The following is a 15,758-nucleotide window of genomic DNA, read 5'->3' as shown; positions in this document are numbered from 1 at the left end:
AAGTGGTGGCTGAAACGCCATCTCTGCAACCCCCAGGGTTGGGACAGGGGGGCAGAAACCAATGCAGGGTACTTAAGATGTCACAATGCTTATGATGTTTCAGGTTTAACGTAAACATACTTGCATTTGAAAGTGTGGATCCTGTCTTCCACTGGTCTTGGAAAGGCCAGGTAGCCTTCTCTGAAAAGAACCCTTATTTCTAGAGTCAACTCAAAGTACTAATAGCTGAAAACAGAAACTATTCCAAAGTTTATATTAACAAAGCCCATAAGAAAGCTATAAAAATATTTTATTTAAATATTAAGACAAAAATTACACATACTTAAAATGATTAAAAGTTCCTATGTTAAACAAACACTAAAAACCCAATAATTTACACAGTGATAAAATCCCAAGTTGGCAAAACACAAATCCTTTTGATTGGTCCTCCCCCTAACAAAACTATTATCAAAATGAAATTTTATAGGAATTGCTGAAGTTGGGTTAAAGGCACATGACACTATCACACCTTTAAATACACAGCCAGTCACTTCATACAATGAATTGTTACTCCTTAAATGCTCTATAATACTGGAGTACAGTATGCATCTCTATGAAAATTTGTTTAAATTTTTACACCAACAGTTTCTCCAATGATCCAAACAGATTAACAGTGCAAATTAAGTTATTCCTGTCTTGAATAGAATACTTTTATTTGAGTCTGAAAAATTCGCTAATCACTTGAGTTTAGAAATATGCAAATGAAATATAATTTATTCTGATTTCAGCTATAGAGTTATAAAGTTAAAATTCTTCCAAGGAAACCATTCACTTTGTAGATGCAAAAACACACTGTGTTCACCACTGCGTCTGCAGTGCTTTTAGCTGGCAGGATGTTAACCACCGACACACCCTTCCACCTGGAAGAAAATCCAAATGAGACAATCTATCTTAGACTGCTGGATTTAATATTTCAAAGCACAGTTCAATCTCCCCGTCTCCCCTCTGTGGCTCTGTTACCAGGTATAATTTGATGTCGGCAGTAAATCAAAAGCATAGAATTAGCACTTCTTGCATACGTTTTTGATAAATGAGGAAGTATAGTCTTCTGTTACTAGATTCACAATCTAGTGTTTCTTCTAAACTATATTTATACTTCCCGAAAACGTGGAAAAAGTCAATACTGAACAGTCAAAGAGTCAAAGGAGAGAGGCTCAGAGGAGGGAACATTTTTGTGGCAACAGGTCAACAGGGACAGAAGCCGGACTGTGAGAGTCCAAACGGTCCCAGACACAGCACAACGTGTGGAGGGGACTCCGCACAGCGGCATGTGTGTGCGAGCAACTGTTTTCAGACAGATGACCAACGAGAGGACAGCCATCTCTCCTTTACCTGGTTACACGGACTCTCCTTACAAACTCCAAAGGGAGAGCACTCTGTGAGCTGAAATGTCAGTCATTTGCACCCCAATAACTGAGCATATTAACTTTTACTTCTCTGGGCCCCAGTTTTCATACTTGTAAACAGACACATGGAGTAGATTTCCTCCGAGTTCTGACATCAGCAACATGAAGAGAGGACTGCCTTTTTTACCAAGCCCCTAAGCATGCAGAGTGAGGGCTCTCAGGACATTCTTATTTAGTAAAGGAGTTATCTGACAATCAGCAAATAGACCCCACTGTGAGGTGGGAGGCCCAGGGATGCAGTGGTCTGTGGGGAGGCAGAAATTCTATAACCTGGAAGGAAAAGGCTGATGTGCCAGCCATCAAACTTTTATGCAGCAGTCAGGACAATTAGAAAACAGACTTTTTTCCTCAATTGGGTAAAACTGCCCATTAGTCCTATATTTCCATTAACTAAGAATAATCCAGGCTTCCCAGATGGCGCAGTGGTAAAGAATCCATCTGCCAATGCAGGAGATGTAGGTTTGATCCCTGGGTCAAGAAGATCCCCTGGAGTAGGAAACAGCAACCCACTCCAGGATTCTTGCCTGAAAAATTCCATGGACAGAGAAGCCTGTTGGGTTACAGTCCATGGGGTCACAAAGGGTCGGACACAACTGAGCTACTGAAGATGCACAGAAGAATGATCTAGCTAATAGTTATCTGCATAGAAGCTGATGGAAGTCGACTACAATAGAAAATGGACTAATGTGTGAACTTATCTATAGTGCAAGATACCCTCTTCATGAAATCTTGGACGGGCAGGGTGACTTCTCTAAGCAGCAGCCACTTAGAACTAAATAATGCAAAAGGGAAGGGATCACAGTCCCTTTCATCCCAGAGTTCCATGGATGACAGCCTGGTGTAAACACGGCTGAAATAATTCACTAGTCTGTTACTGCTATGTCTACTTGTGGTTCATCTGGTAAAGAATCCGCCTGCAATGCAGGACACCTGGGTTCGATCCCTTGGTTTGGAAGAGCCCCTGGAGAAGGGAAAGGCTACCCACTCCAGTATTCTGGTCTGGAGAATTCCATGGACTGTGTAGCCCATGGGGTCATGAAGAGTCGGACATGACCGAGCAACTTTCACTTTCACTGAACACTGTCATGAGAGACTATTTCCTTATTAGAATTAAAATTCCAGAAATCTTACCTTGAGAAGTCATCCAAGGAGTGAGGTCAACATTACAACCCCCATAAACTGGGTAAACAGCAGCACTGGAGTGAAAAATGACCATACGTGCCACAAAGCAACATTAAAGCTGAAAAGGACAAAAAACCCACACTGTTGACAACTGCAGCTGTCCTCTATACAAATTTACTGTACTGGAGAATCTAGATTTAGAAGACTCACTTCCTACCCAGGCTGGGAAAGTTCATTCAGCCGGTAACTTTACTTATATATATACAGTTTCTCAGATATGTGACGTAGCCAATATTGGAAATATCACAACCTGTTCACATAGTACTTGGAAGTGGAATCACTAAAGCTCGTCTAATGAGCGCTGGGCTGGCTCAACAGAGACATCAGTCTCTTAAAGTGTCTGTGAAGGAACATGAAATAAAATGACCATAGACTGGTTTTACAATCTCACACATAACCAAAATATCACGAGGAAAAAAAAAAAAAAGATGGTTAAAGTATTTTCCCATTAGAAACAGACTGAAAAACATCATTTATAAGCTGCTATTAAATTTTTCATTGAGAAAAACACTATTCCTGTCACCAAGTTAAGAATAAAACATTTTCTAAAGTGCAAGTGATTTTTATAGACCGCATTTTTTAAGAGTTGAAGCTAATAAAGGAAAATTATAGTCAGTTAAGTGTTTCAGAGAGTTGATGATTAATATATAACACTTTGACAAGTAGAAATTAGGATACCTATAATCCTACTGTGCTAAAAATAAAGTAACATTCTTGGGGGTGATGTTAGCCTTCTTAAGAAAATGTTGAATAACACACCTGTCTACACTTGTTCCTGAAGAGTTAATAATAACTACATAACAATGTAACATGTCAAAAATCCATACTTCAACTACAGAAAATACATCACAGAAAAAATACATTTACACTGAATACTGGAAAAGACCCTGAAGCTAAGAAAGACTGAAGGCAAAAGGAGATGGGGGCGGCAGAGGATGAGATGGTTAGATAGCATCAGTGACTCAATGGACATCAGTTATGAGCAAACTCTGGGAGACAGTGAAGTACAGGGAAGCCTGGAGTGCTGCAGTCTACGCGGTCACAAAGAGTTGGACACCACTGAGTGAATGAATAACAACAAATGTACAAAGATGTGTGGTTTTCCCCAAACTACAATTCCATTAATATAAAGGGAGGAAAAAACCCTAAAAGGCCACACACCATGTTCAATATAGTTTTCTCACTGGCTGGCAGGAACCATGGGATTTACTTCCTTGTGTTTTTCTGTAATTTACAGATCTTTCTTTAGTGAGAAAGTTATAAAATACTTTCATAAACATAAAAAAAAACATCTTTTTCATTGACAACCTATTAGTTTATGAATAGGGATATTCAGTTCAGTTACTCCTGTCCGACTCTTTGCAACCCCATGAATTGCAGCACGCCAGGCCTCCCTGTCCATCACCAACTCCCGGAGTTCACTCAGACTCATGTCCATCGAGTCGCTGATGCCATCCAGCCATCTCATCCTCTGTCATCCCCTTCTCCTCCTGCCCCCAATCACTCCCAGCATCAGAGTCTTTTCCAATGAATCAACTCTTCGCATGAGGTGGCCAAAGTATTGGAGTTTCAGCTTTAGCATCAGTCCTTCCAAAGAACACCCAGGACTGATCTCCTTTAGAAAGGATGGACTGGTTGAATCTCCTTGCAGTCCAAGGGACTCTCAAGAGTCTTCTCCAACACCACACTTCAAAAGCATCAATTCTTCAGCGCTCAGCTTTCTTCACAGTCCAACTCTCACATCCATACATGACCACTGGAAAAACCATAGCCTTGACTAGGCGGACCTTTGTTGGCAAAGTAATGTCTCTGCTTTTTAATAAGCTGTCTAGGTTTGTCATAACTTTCCTTCCAAGGAGTAAGCGTCTTTTAATTTCATGACCGCAGTCACCATCTGCAGTGATTTTGGAGCCTAAAAAAATAAAGTCTGACACTGTTTCCCCATCTATTTCCCATGAAGTGATGGGACCAGATGCCATGATCTTCGTTTTCTGAATGTTGAGCTTTAAGCCAACTTTTTCACTCTCCTCTTTCACTTTCATCAAGAGGCTTTTTAGTTCCTCTTCACTTTCTGCCATAAGGGTGGTGTCATCTGCATATCTGAGGTGATTGATATTTCTTCCGGCAATCTTGATTCCAGCTTGTGCTTCTTCCAGCCCAGCATTTCTCATGATGTACTTTGCATAGAAGTTAAATAAGCAGGGTGACAATATGCAGCCTTGACGTACTCCTTTTCCTATTTGGAACCAGTCTGTTGTTCCATGTCCAGTTCTAACTGTTGCTTCCTGACCTGCATATAGGTTTCTCAAGAGGCAGGTCAGGTGGTCTGGTATTCCCACCTCTTTCAGAATTTTCCAGTTTATTGTGATCCACACAAAGACTTTGGCGAAGTCAATAAAGCAGAAATAGATGTTTTTTTGGAACTCTCTTGCTTTTTCCATGATCCAGCAGATGTTGGCAATTTGATCTCTGGTTCCTCTGGTTTTTCTAAAACCAGCTTGAACATCTGGAAGTTCACGGTTCACGTATTGCTGAAGCATGGCTTGGAGAATTTTGAGCATTACTTTACTAGCGTGTGAGATGAGTGCAATTGTGCGGTAGTTTGAGCATTCTTTGGCATTGCCTTTCTTTGGGATTGGAATGAAAACTGACCTTTTCCAGTCCTATGGCCACTGCTGTTTTCCAAATTTGCTGGCATATTGAGTGCAGCACTTTCACAGCATCATCTTTCAGGATTTGAAATACCTCAACTGGAATTCCATCCCCTCCACTAACTTTGTTCGTAGTGATGCCTTCTAAGGCCCACTTGACTTCACATTCCAGGATGTCTGGCTCTAGGTGACTGATCACACCATTGTGATTATCTGGGTCATGAAGATCTTTTTTGTACAATTCTTCTGTGTATTCTTGCCACCTCTTAATATCTTCTGCTTCTGTTAGGTCCATACCATTTCTGTCCTTTATTGTGACCATCTTTGCATGAAATGTTCCCTTGGTATCTCTAATTTTCTTGATGAGATCTCTAGTCTTTCCCATTCTGTTATTTTCCTCTATTTCTTTGCATTGATTGCTGAGGAAGGCTTTCTTATCTCTCCTTGCTATTCTTTGGAACTCTGCATTCAGATGCTTATATCTTTCCTTTTCTCCTTTGCTTTTCACTTCTCTTCTTTTCACAGCTATTTGTAAGGCCTCCTCAGACAGCCATTTTGCTTTTTTGCATTTCTTTTCCATGGGGATGGTCTTGATCCCTGTCTCCTGTACAATGTCAAGAACCTCTGTCCATAGTTCATCAGGCACTCTATCAGATCTAGTCCCTTAAATCTATTTCTCACTTCCACTGTATAATCATAAGGGATTTAATTTAGGTCTTACCTGAATGGTCTAGTGGTTTTCCCTACTTTCTTCAATTTCAGTCTGAATTTGGCAATAAGGAGTTCATGATCTGAGCCACAGTCAGCTCCTGGTCTTGTTTTTGCTGACTGTATAGAGCTTCTCCATCTTTGGCTGCAAAGAATATAATCAATCTGATTTCAGTGTTGACCATCTGGTGATGTCTATGTGTAGAGTCTTCTCTTGTGTTGTTGGAAGAGGGTGTTTGCTATGACCAGTGTGTTCTCTTGACAAAACTCTATTAGCCTTTACCCTGCTTCATTCCATATTCCAAGTCCAAATTTGCCTGTTACCCCAGGTGTTTCTTGACTTCCTACTTTTGCACTCTGAGAGGAGCTACCCCATGCCTGTGGACAGGGGCGGCGGCCAAGAGGAGCAACCCCACATCCAAGGAGCGGCAGCTGTGCAGGTACAGGAGGGCCAAGAGGAGCTACTCCATGTTCAAGGTCAGGAGGGGTGGCCATGAGGAGATACCCCTCGCTCAAGGTAAGGAGCAGCGGCTGCGCTTTGCTGGAGCAGCCATGAAGAGATACCCCACGTCCAAGGTAAGAGAAACCCAAGTAAAACAGTAGGTGTTGCGAGACGCCATCAGAGGGCAGACACACTGAAATCATAATCACAGAAAACTAGTCAATCTTGCCGGGAGCCATCTCCCAGCATATTGCATATTGAGCGCATATTGCATATTGCACATTGAGTGCAGCACTTTCACAGCATAATCTTTCAGGATGTGCAATAGCTCAACTGGAAGTCTATCACTGCCAGGAGCCAGCGTGAGGAACTCCGCCCGTGGCAAAGGTCATGAGGAAGGAGGCTCGGCATACGCAAAGGCGGGATCGAGCCTCAGGAGTCCCCCTGGAAATTCTCGAGCATCTACCCCCAAAACCAGAGTCTGCCAACTTTCTGCTTTGTGCTCTCACCTACACCTCTGACTTTACGGGGGCACAGGGGGCTGTCCCCCACTACCTCTCTCTGAAAAAAGAGTTAACTTATAGCTCCAGTTAATAAAGTTCCTGGGTGTGATAGTGTTTCAACCTACAAACTCCTTTGGAAGTCCTCTAGCCTACCTGAATAGGTTTTTCCGGCCACATGTGATTGCTCAGAGCCTCCCAACTGTGAGAGGCATGAGATGTTCTAAACTGTCTAAATACAGAGTCCTTTGAGCAGTTAAAAGATTGATTAGAAATTGTATTGGTGAAGGGTTTTTCACTTGTTGGGCCAATGTTTGCTGCTAAGTCTCCATATCCCTTACCTGCTGTGTCCCTGGCAGTGTACTGATTAATATAATTGGTGTAAGTAGTAGCTTTAATGTTTGTAACCTTGGACCCTTGAGTTAATTCTTTTTTGTTGTAGCCCACCACACCTTTGCCCTATAGGAATGCAACTTTAATGCTTTTGGAGGGTGGCGCCTGCCTAATCACCTTTAGAGAAAAATAAGTTTTCTGAAGAAAGGGTCTTAAAATGTTAACAGGCCTCCGGGCCAGAAGATGATGCAAATCACCTAAACTTTTGCATATGATAAGTTTGCAGGAAGAAAGCCTGGCTTACTGCATGACTCTACCCCTTCCCCCATTATCCTCTATGCATAACTTAAGGTATAAAAACTACTTTGAAAAATAAAGTGCGGGCCTTGTTCACCGAAACTTGGTCTCCCCATGTCGTTCTTTCTCTCACCTTCTGGTTGAATTATTTAGCCTCTTTTCTCCACTGAATTTCCTCACTGAGCTATCCTCATTCTATTACTCTTTATATCGTTGATGAATATTTAAATAAATAGGTCGCCAATGCCGTCTCTCCTTCGAATACCCTGGATCATCCCAGGCTGGACCCCGGCACAATCTGATCACAGGGACCACAGCCTTGTCTAACTCAATGAAACTAAGCCATGCCGTGTGGGGCCACCCAAGACGGGCGGGTCATGGTGGAGAGGTCTGTCAGAATGTGGTCCACTGGAGAAGGGAATGGCAAATCACTTCATTATTCTTGCCTTGAGAACCCCATGAACAGTATGAAAAGGGATATTAATTGTGGCATTTTTTATAACCACAAAAGAATTTTTTAAAGAAATCAAGCTGGTTAAATAAATCATGATATGTCCATGCAGTGATAACCATGTAACCATTAAAAATAATGAAGCACATCTACACACATGAATACAGAAGAAATACAAACTCAGTGTAAAAAAAAGATCACTTTGGAAAACAGTTTGGCACTATTTACTGAAGTTGGAGGCGTGCATACCCAACAGGTCAACGATTTCCCTGCTAGAGAGACCTATATTTACATATGTATGCATGTGCACAGACACCCAACAGAATCATGCAGAGGCACGTGTACAAGAATGTCTTGTATATGTCTCGAATGTCTTACCTAACAGCATCACACATGATAACTTCAAATTGGAAACAATCCAAATTCTATCAAGAGCTGCTGCTGCTGCTACTAAGTCGCTTCAGTCGTGTCCGACTCTGTGCGACCCCATAGATGGCAGCCCACCAGGCTCCCCCGTCCCTAGGATTCTCCAGGCAAGAACACTGGAGTGGGTTGCCATTTCCTTCTCCAATGCATGAAAGTGAAAGTGAAGTCACTCAGTCGTGTCCGACTCTGTGCGACCCCATGGACTGCAGCCCACCAGGCTCCTCCATCCATGGGATTTTCCAGGCAAGAGTACTGGAATGGGGTGCCATTGCCTTCTCCATCTATCAAGAGCAGAACGGATAAACTGGAATTCAGTTATAGGATGGAATGCTGAACAGCAATGAAAATGCGCTACCGTTACGCACAACACGGAGGAATCATACTTCGTATTGCATGTAACAGCCAAGGATAAAGGAACACATACCACAGCAACATGTCTCTATAGAGTTCAAACAGACACAACAACAACAACAAAAAAACAGTGTTTAAGAGATGCAAAAGAAAGGAACGACCAGGAAGGTGGGGACAGTGTCTTCCTGTGGGCAGGAAGGAAGAGGGAATGACTGGGGCAGGGGTGCAGGGGAGGGGTTACAGGGGGCTGGCACTGTTCTCCTCCTGCCCTCCTTAGGGTTTACACAAAGGCTCACTGCGTGATAATTCTCTCAGCCATACAATTTAGATTCTTCCACTTTTCTGTATTAAACTTCACAATGAAAATGATTTAAAAAGCAAAATGCAAAATATATATAGCATGTTACCATATGTATTTTAAATTGCTATATAAGTAAAGAAAGACACTACCGAAAAGAGAATCAGAGACTACTTTTTCATTATTCCTTGTTTTCCCCGTTTAATTCTGTACCATGTATATCACTACCCGATCAAACAATATTCTTATTAGTCATTCCAAAGGTAACTCACCAAATTCCTGCTACAATAAAAGTAGCGGTTGTAATAGGTATCAATGCTGGATACTTGATATCATAATCTTCAATTCCACGATACCACTCCAGATAGATGATACAGTAAAATGCAATCGACACGCTAACGAGCAACAAGGCACTGCCGAAGAGAAACCAACTGTAGAGACAGAAGAATACCCTTCCGTTATCCTCTCACACGACGTCTCTGAGGCCCAAGGGCAGATAGTCTTTTCTGACACATCTCCAGTGTGACACAGGACAGCTGCTGGCTAACCATACCAATGGGAGCAATCCCATTCGTAACAGTGTATGTACCTGACAAAGGTTTCATAAGTATCTCTGAATACAGGCGGTCTGAATTGGGAGACTTGTACCATCCACAGGGCGGGCAGCTTGGTTTTTGGTGCTCTGCACCCTGTTTTCTTGGCTCTACCTGTGTCTGGTGTCCCACCAGCCAGGTATGACTCAGCCCTGCTACTAGAGCAAGGAAGTGTCTTTATGATTCTTCAGATCAGAACTTCCAAGCCCATTCTGCAATTTTGCTTCCAACTGTGTGCATATAACTTGGGTGTAGACAATATAAACTACTTATAAAGGCTCTTCAGTTCCCTGAAGCTGGCCTAGGCATTCAGTGACTGTTAAGCAAATATGGACACAAAATTAAAATGATTTATTTTTAAAAGTGCTGAATGACAGCACTTAACACATCAGGGATCTTAAGAGTTTTCATTAACAGACAAGATACCTATTTCTAAGAAGAGTGTCAACTGGAAAAGGGGCACAGAGGGAACCCGTTACTCAATCCCAGCTTTCAGAAGGTCTAGATCTAGTAGGAAATGGGTGAGAAATATGAGAGTGAGACTCATGAAAGGATGAAAAAGGAAGACTTTAAACACACACACATTCTTTCATAAACTAACCAACCAAAAAAGAACCCTCGTTACACTAGTGCATTTTCTTTAAAAATACAGGAAAAATAGCAGCTTTCTGGTTGTTTCTGAAGCTTTGAGTGTGAGATTAATAAAGATTTCAACAGATACCATCAACTTCTCCAAGTCAGGCAGGGTTTCTTGGAATACTGACAATCAGTTTGGAAGGAATTAAACTGCCTGTCATAAAAGATTTCTAAATGAAACCCTCCCATTCCTAGACTATCTCCCAGTACTCCCCCAAGGGGTAATGGCTTTTTTCTTCTTCCAACTCCATCCAAGACCTGGCTCAGTGTATGTGAGGAACCCTCATCAGCCTCGGCCAGTCACGGGGATGCGGCCAGATCTGGAAAATCAGAGGAAAGAACCCTTTTTGAGGAAGCAGAAGGCAGCCTGCACGGACCACCTCTGGGCAGCACTCTCATGCCTTGGCTGCTCCAACTCCCCACGAACTGAGGCCTCAGCAAGAACACAATGCTGCTCAAAGTTCTCAGCCTCTGAGTGGGTGTTTCTGTCTCTTTTCCTCTAAGATGACACTTATTCGAGGACACACCTATGACTTCCACTTCCTTTTTGTGCCCCACTACCCTGGTCTGGTGGTTGAGTCAGGCTCTGCCACACACCTGGGCATGCCTCTTACTCCTGCAGGCGCCCACAAACATTTCACAGTGGAAGGAGCTATTCCTCACCTCCCATCTCCCTTAACTGTTAATACTTAGTATTCTCTTATGTAAGGATATAGAAGGACACAAATGGGTAAATACTCTCACCTCTCCTAAAACCGCAAAGACGCCCACCTCACAAGCTTGGCACATGGTTGTGAGAGCTGGATGGTAAAGAAGGTAGAGCAGGGAAGAACTGATGCCTTTGAACTGTGGTGCTGGAGAAGACTCCTGAGAGGCCCTTAGACGGCAAGGAGCTCAAACCAGTTGATCTTAAGGGAAATCAACCCTAAATACTCCTTGGAAGGACTGATGCTGAAACTCCAGGATTTTGGTCATCTGATGCAAACAGTTGACTCACTGAAAAAGTCCCTGATGCTGGGAAAGACTGAGGGCAGAAGGAGAAGAGGGTGTCAGAGGATGAGATGGCTGGATGGCGTCACAGATGCAATGGACATGAACTAGGACAAACTCCGGGAGATGGTGAGGGACAGAGGCCTAGTGTGCTGCAGTCCATGGGGTCACAAAGAGTTGGACATGACTGAGTAACTCAACAACAACCCGAGGTTGGGCAAGACGAGGTGCCCCTTCAAGGCACTCCTATGTCGTCCCATACACACTCATACACTAACACAGTACATACCGCGTGACCTGTTCATCTATCACAGCCTAAAATGAACTGGTGGAGGGGGAGAAACGTGCCTTGTTCATCACTGGCACCAAAATTGGACACACTTTAGGTTCTCATTAAATATTCAGTGAACGAAGGGGCAGCTGATAGGAGTTTGAAGTGAATGTTCCCTCTTTTCCCAGCCAACTGAGAGAGACAAAGGAGCCAGGCTGATGAAGATCAAGTCAGCTTTTTTTTCACTAATGGAGCTATGGAAAGAAGATGGCTTTGGTGAACGGTCACAGAGTGCTTCCTCACACTGAAACCCAGGAATAGACAGACTTAGCCACTGGCTTCAAGACACAGTGAAAACCTAGAGACCTTCTCATCTTAGGGTTGCCCCAAGAAACGATGGTGCAGGGACTTCCCTGGTGGTCCAGTGGTTAGGAATCCTCCTTCCAATGCAGGAGACACGGGTTCAATCCCTGGTCGGGGGACTAAGATCAAACATGCCTCAGGGCAACTGAGCTGCTGCACCACAACTACTCAGCTCAAGTGCTCTAGAGCCTGTGCTCGCCAACGAGAGAGGCCCTTGTGCCACAACCAGAGAGAAGCCCCACGCACTGAAACTGGAGAAAGCCGTGCACCACACCGCAACGAAACCTCAGGGCAGCCAAAATAAAAAACAATTAAAACTGAAATTTAAAAAAGTTTTTTAAGAAAAAGAGCTCCAAAAATACAAAAACAAACAACAACAAAAATTATGGCATAGACAAGCATCCCAGAATCTGTGCTTCCTGTGAGCAGCTGGCTCCGAAGAGAAAGAAGGTGCTGAGTTACAAGTCTGGTTCTTCATCCCAAACCCCATCAGGAGGTCCAGCACCTCCCAGAGAAGGAGCAGTGATGGGGAAGGATGGGGAAGCAGTGATGGGCAGTGTCTAGGGAAAGCTCCTGCTTGTGGAGATAAGGAAAGTGAACAAGCTCTCTCCCTCCCATAGTTTACATCAACTCCCCCACCCCTGCTGTCCCCTGGCTGCCTGCTCCCTCACTCTCCTCAGGCGCCCCTCCAGCAGTCACCGCCCCTCCTGAAGGCCTTGACAGAGAAAAACTGTATGCCCCCATCCCCAGCAAAAACACCTGATCAGCAGTCCTGTCTGCACCTTTCTAGCCTCACTGATATGTGTGTGTGCCAGTCGCTTAGCGGTGTCTGACTCTTTGGGACCCATGGACTGTAGCCCACCAGGCTCCTCTGCCCGTGGAGTTCTCCAGGCAAGAATACTGAAGTGGGTTGCCATTCCCTTCTCCAGGGGTTATTCCCAACCCAGGAGTTGAACCCAGGTCTCCCCATTGAAGGCAGATTCTTTACCATCTGAGCCACCAGGGAAGTCTTACTTGATACTTCCAGACAATTACACTTGCTCTCTAAGAGAACCACCCCTCCCGATGCCAGCTCTAACGCTCACCAACACCTCCCCATCTTTTTCTGTTTTCTAGGGACCTCCAGAACACTCTCTAACATTCAGTGAAGACTCAGGAGAGTGATCAACAACCTTCCCCTCAACCCCCCACACCTGCCGTCAGCTCCTGAAAGAGATCTCAATTCACATGAATGATGGACTATTTGACATCCTGCCACAAAGCTCCTGACTTCTCGCACCAGTGAACTCAACTCTAGTTCAATCACAGCCTGTACATGTAGCTCACTGGCCATTAACTACTCTCTAAAAATGAGCTCTGAGACCTGATTCTCACCTACCACAGTTCTCATTCCTTCCTCCCAGGGCTTGTGGATCTGATCTCCTAAAGACCTTTAGTCATTCTCTCTCCATGTTTTACAAATGATTAGGTCCTTAAATTCACTGCCTTCCTCATCCTACAAAACATCTAGGCTGAAAAGGCCCACTGAAATAATGTCCACTCTGTTGCACATGCCCAGGACGTGCACTCTTTTTCAACTTTGTATCACCAGCACCTCCAACTTGCTGGCTGGCAGAAAGCAGGTGCTTACTAAGAGTCTAACAAAACATAATGTGAAAAAATAAGAGCCATCAAGTTTTCTTACCTACTGGTGTGGAAGTTTTCTTTAACAGTCTGAAAGAAGTCAACATAATAGGTAACAACAATGGATGCCAAAATCCAGAACCCAGAATGGATATTAAGTCTTGGAAGAGGTTTCTCCTTTTTCTCAACAGCTGTAGAGGTTTCTGCAAATAAGGGAGATTTCAACTGATCAAGTAACCATTAGCTCCACAGGAAAAATTACACCTATTTCAAGTCAAATAAAATAATTTCCTAGAGCTTTCTAACAGCCCGATTCTCTCCTATTAGAGTACCAATTTCTTCTGTAAAACCACCAAAATAAGTTTATATTTTTAGAAATAATAGGAGCTGCTATAAAACTTGTTCAGTATTGTCAACTTCTTTCCGCCAAATGAATTTTGGGACTAAATTTACTTATAGTCTTTTGGGAAGAATAATGCCATCCGGTAGTGTAGAAATTTTCATGTTGTGCTTCATATATCGCCTAGGAAAGTGATTATTCCTGTTAATTCAGAAATATGCAAGTGACAAACATTAGAACACAAAATGGACTTGTGATTTTCCAAAAACACTACTTACAAACACTACATATTTACTTGTTTTAAACAAACACAACCTTTTGAGGCACCTCAGAAGTGGAAAGGTCACACTGGAGGCACAGTTCCAACACCGTACTGTCTAGACTAGTGATGGATAAGTCAAATTCCTTCCACCTGGGACCCGATCTGAAAGAACAACTGGCTGGCTCTGGGTCAAATGGGGTCTAACAAGTTCCCCAGGTGACTGACATACCCGCTCTCCCAGTTCATGCGAGAACCACTGGTATGCATCCGAGGTTCCTGACTTCAGCTGACCATCAGAACTCCTGGTCACCTTACTCATAATACAAATTGTGGGAGATATCCACAAAATGTATAACCAGAAAACCTCATGAAGTCTTCTGTGTTTGTTTATTAAAGGTAATAAATACACAACGTTTTAACATCATACAGGACAAAAACACCTAAGATGAAATCTCTTTCGATCCTTAACCCCAGTTCCCCAGCGCAAAGCAACTACCAGTATCAAGGTCTATTGAGTTCCTGCATATTCTATGCATCTACAGGTGAGCATACACTGCATGTTACCTGGGTTGAACCCGAACCGTGGTATATCATACTTTGTTCTGCGCCTCCCTTTGAAAATTACCCACACTGGTAAAGTCGGCCTGCTGTGTGGCATACGGATATCCAAGAGTATTTAACCAGCTCCCTGCTGATGGACGATGCTATACGCCTCCTCTTGAAAATTACCCACACTTGTACATAAAGTCGGCCTGCTGTGTGACATACGGATATCCAAGAGTATTTAACCAGCTCCCTGCTGACGACAATTAGATGCTTCCAGTCGTTCGCTATTACTAGCAATAGCAATGCTGAGATGAAACACTTTGCACATGCACATACGTCCTTGTGTACTGCTACAAATATGCTTCTTTTCTTAGGGACACAACCAGTGGAAATTTTATTTTAATGGATACTGCCAAATAGGTGTTAAACCAGCTCTCCAGGGAATCCTGAAGCGCAGCTGAGATGAAGATGCGGAAGGCTACCTGATCTCTAACGCTTTTTTACGATACTTAAATACCTAACGTGCAAAACTACTTGGTAAGCCTTGATAAAAACAAATCCCAGTCCCTCCGGAATGGGTGGGCCTGCGGGACGTCGGGTCGCCGTTTCCGGGCGCCTTGCCTACGGGAACCTCGAGGCGGCTCGAAGCGTGTCCGGGGGAAGCGCCTCACCCGGCCTGGGGTAGCCCTCGTGTTCCAGTGGGACCTCCGCGTCCGGCGGGAACAGGTACCGCCGCCGGAGCTGCTCCCGAGCCCGTAGAACATCCATCTTGGCACCACCCAGAAACGGGGCGGAAGTGACGTTAACCTCGCCGGAACTTCCTGTAGGGACATCCGGGCGGAAGGAGGGGTTCCCGTTTATGAAAAGTGGAGACTATGTTGTCTTCTAGGTTTTAGTTGGTAAGAACGTAGGGTAGCGTTGGCTTAGCTGTCTCCGTGCTCAAATTTGCAAACAGGATTTGAATTTCGAAATGTTGACCTTTCCCAAACGAAAGACGCTCCGTTTATTCCGAGCTACGGAAGCCCAGAGGATCAAACTTACAGTTGCCGG

At 43.8% G+C, this 15,758-nt stretch overlaps 1 protein-coding gene across 2 annotated transcripts; it reads right to left on the bottom strand.

The window, feature by feature from the left end:
• Positions 1-271: 271 nt before the first annotated feature.
• On the bottom strand, positions 272-15,517 carry TMEM128 (transmembrane protein 128). Of its 2 annotated transcripts, XM_027545030.1 has the most exons (6): positions 15,380-15,517; positions 13,622-13,763; positions 9,357-9,515; positions 6,000-6,131; positions 2,577-2,685; positions 272-899 (listed from the first exon to the last, which is right to left on the bottom strand). In XM_027545030.1, exons 1-5 carry the CDS (start codon positions 15,474-15,476, stop codon positions 2,586-2,588), a joined length of 630 nt encoding a protein of 209 aa, XP_027400831.1. In that variant the 5' UTR covers positions 15,477-15,517; the 3' UTR covers positions 272-899; positions 2,577-2,585. The 2 variants fall into 2 exon arrangements, with proteins under 2 accessions (XP_027400831.1, XP_027400832.1); XM_027545031.1 differs by lacking the exon at positions 6,000-6,131 and having other exon boundaries at positions 15,380-15,514.
• Positions 15,518-15,758: the final 241 nt, after the last annotated feature.

The sequence above is a fragment of the Bos indicus x Bos taurus genome, chromosome 6 (assembly GCF_003369695.1).
Source record: "Bos indicus x Bos taurus breed Angus x Brahman F1 hybrid chromosome 6, Bos_hybrid_MaternalHap_v2.0, whole genome shotgun sequence".
Taxonomy (NCBI): domain Eukaryota; kingdom Metazoa; phylum Chordata; class Mammalia; order Artiodactyla; family Bovidae; genus Bos; species Bos indicus x Bos taurus.
Note: the sequence above shows the minus strand (reverse complement) of the source record. Positions and strands in the feature narration are given on the sequence as shown.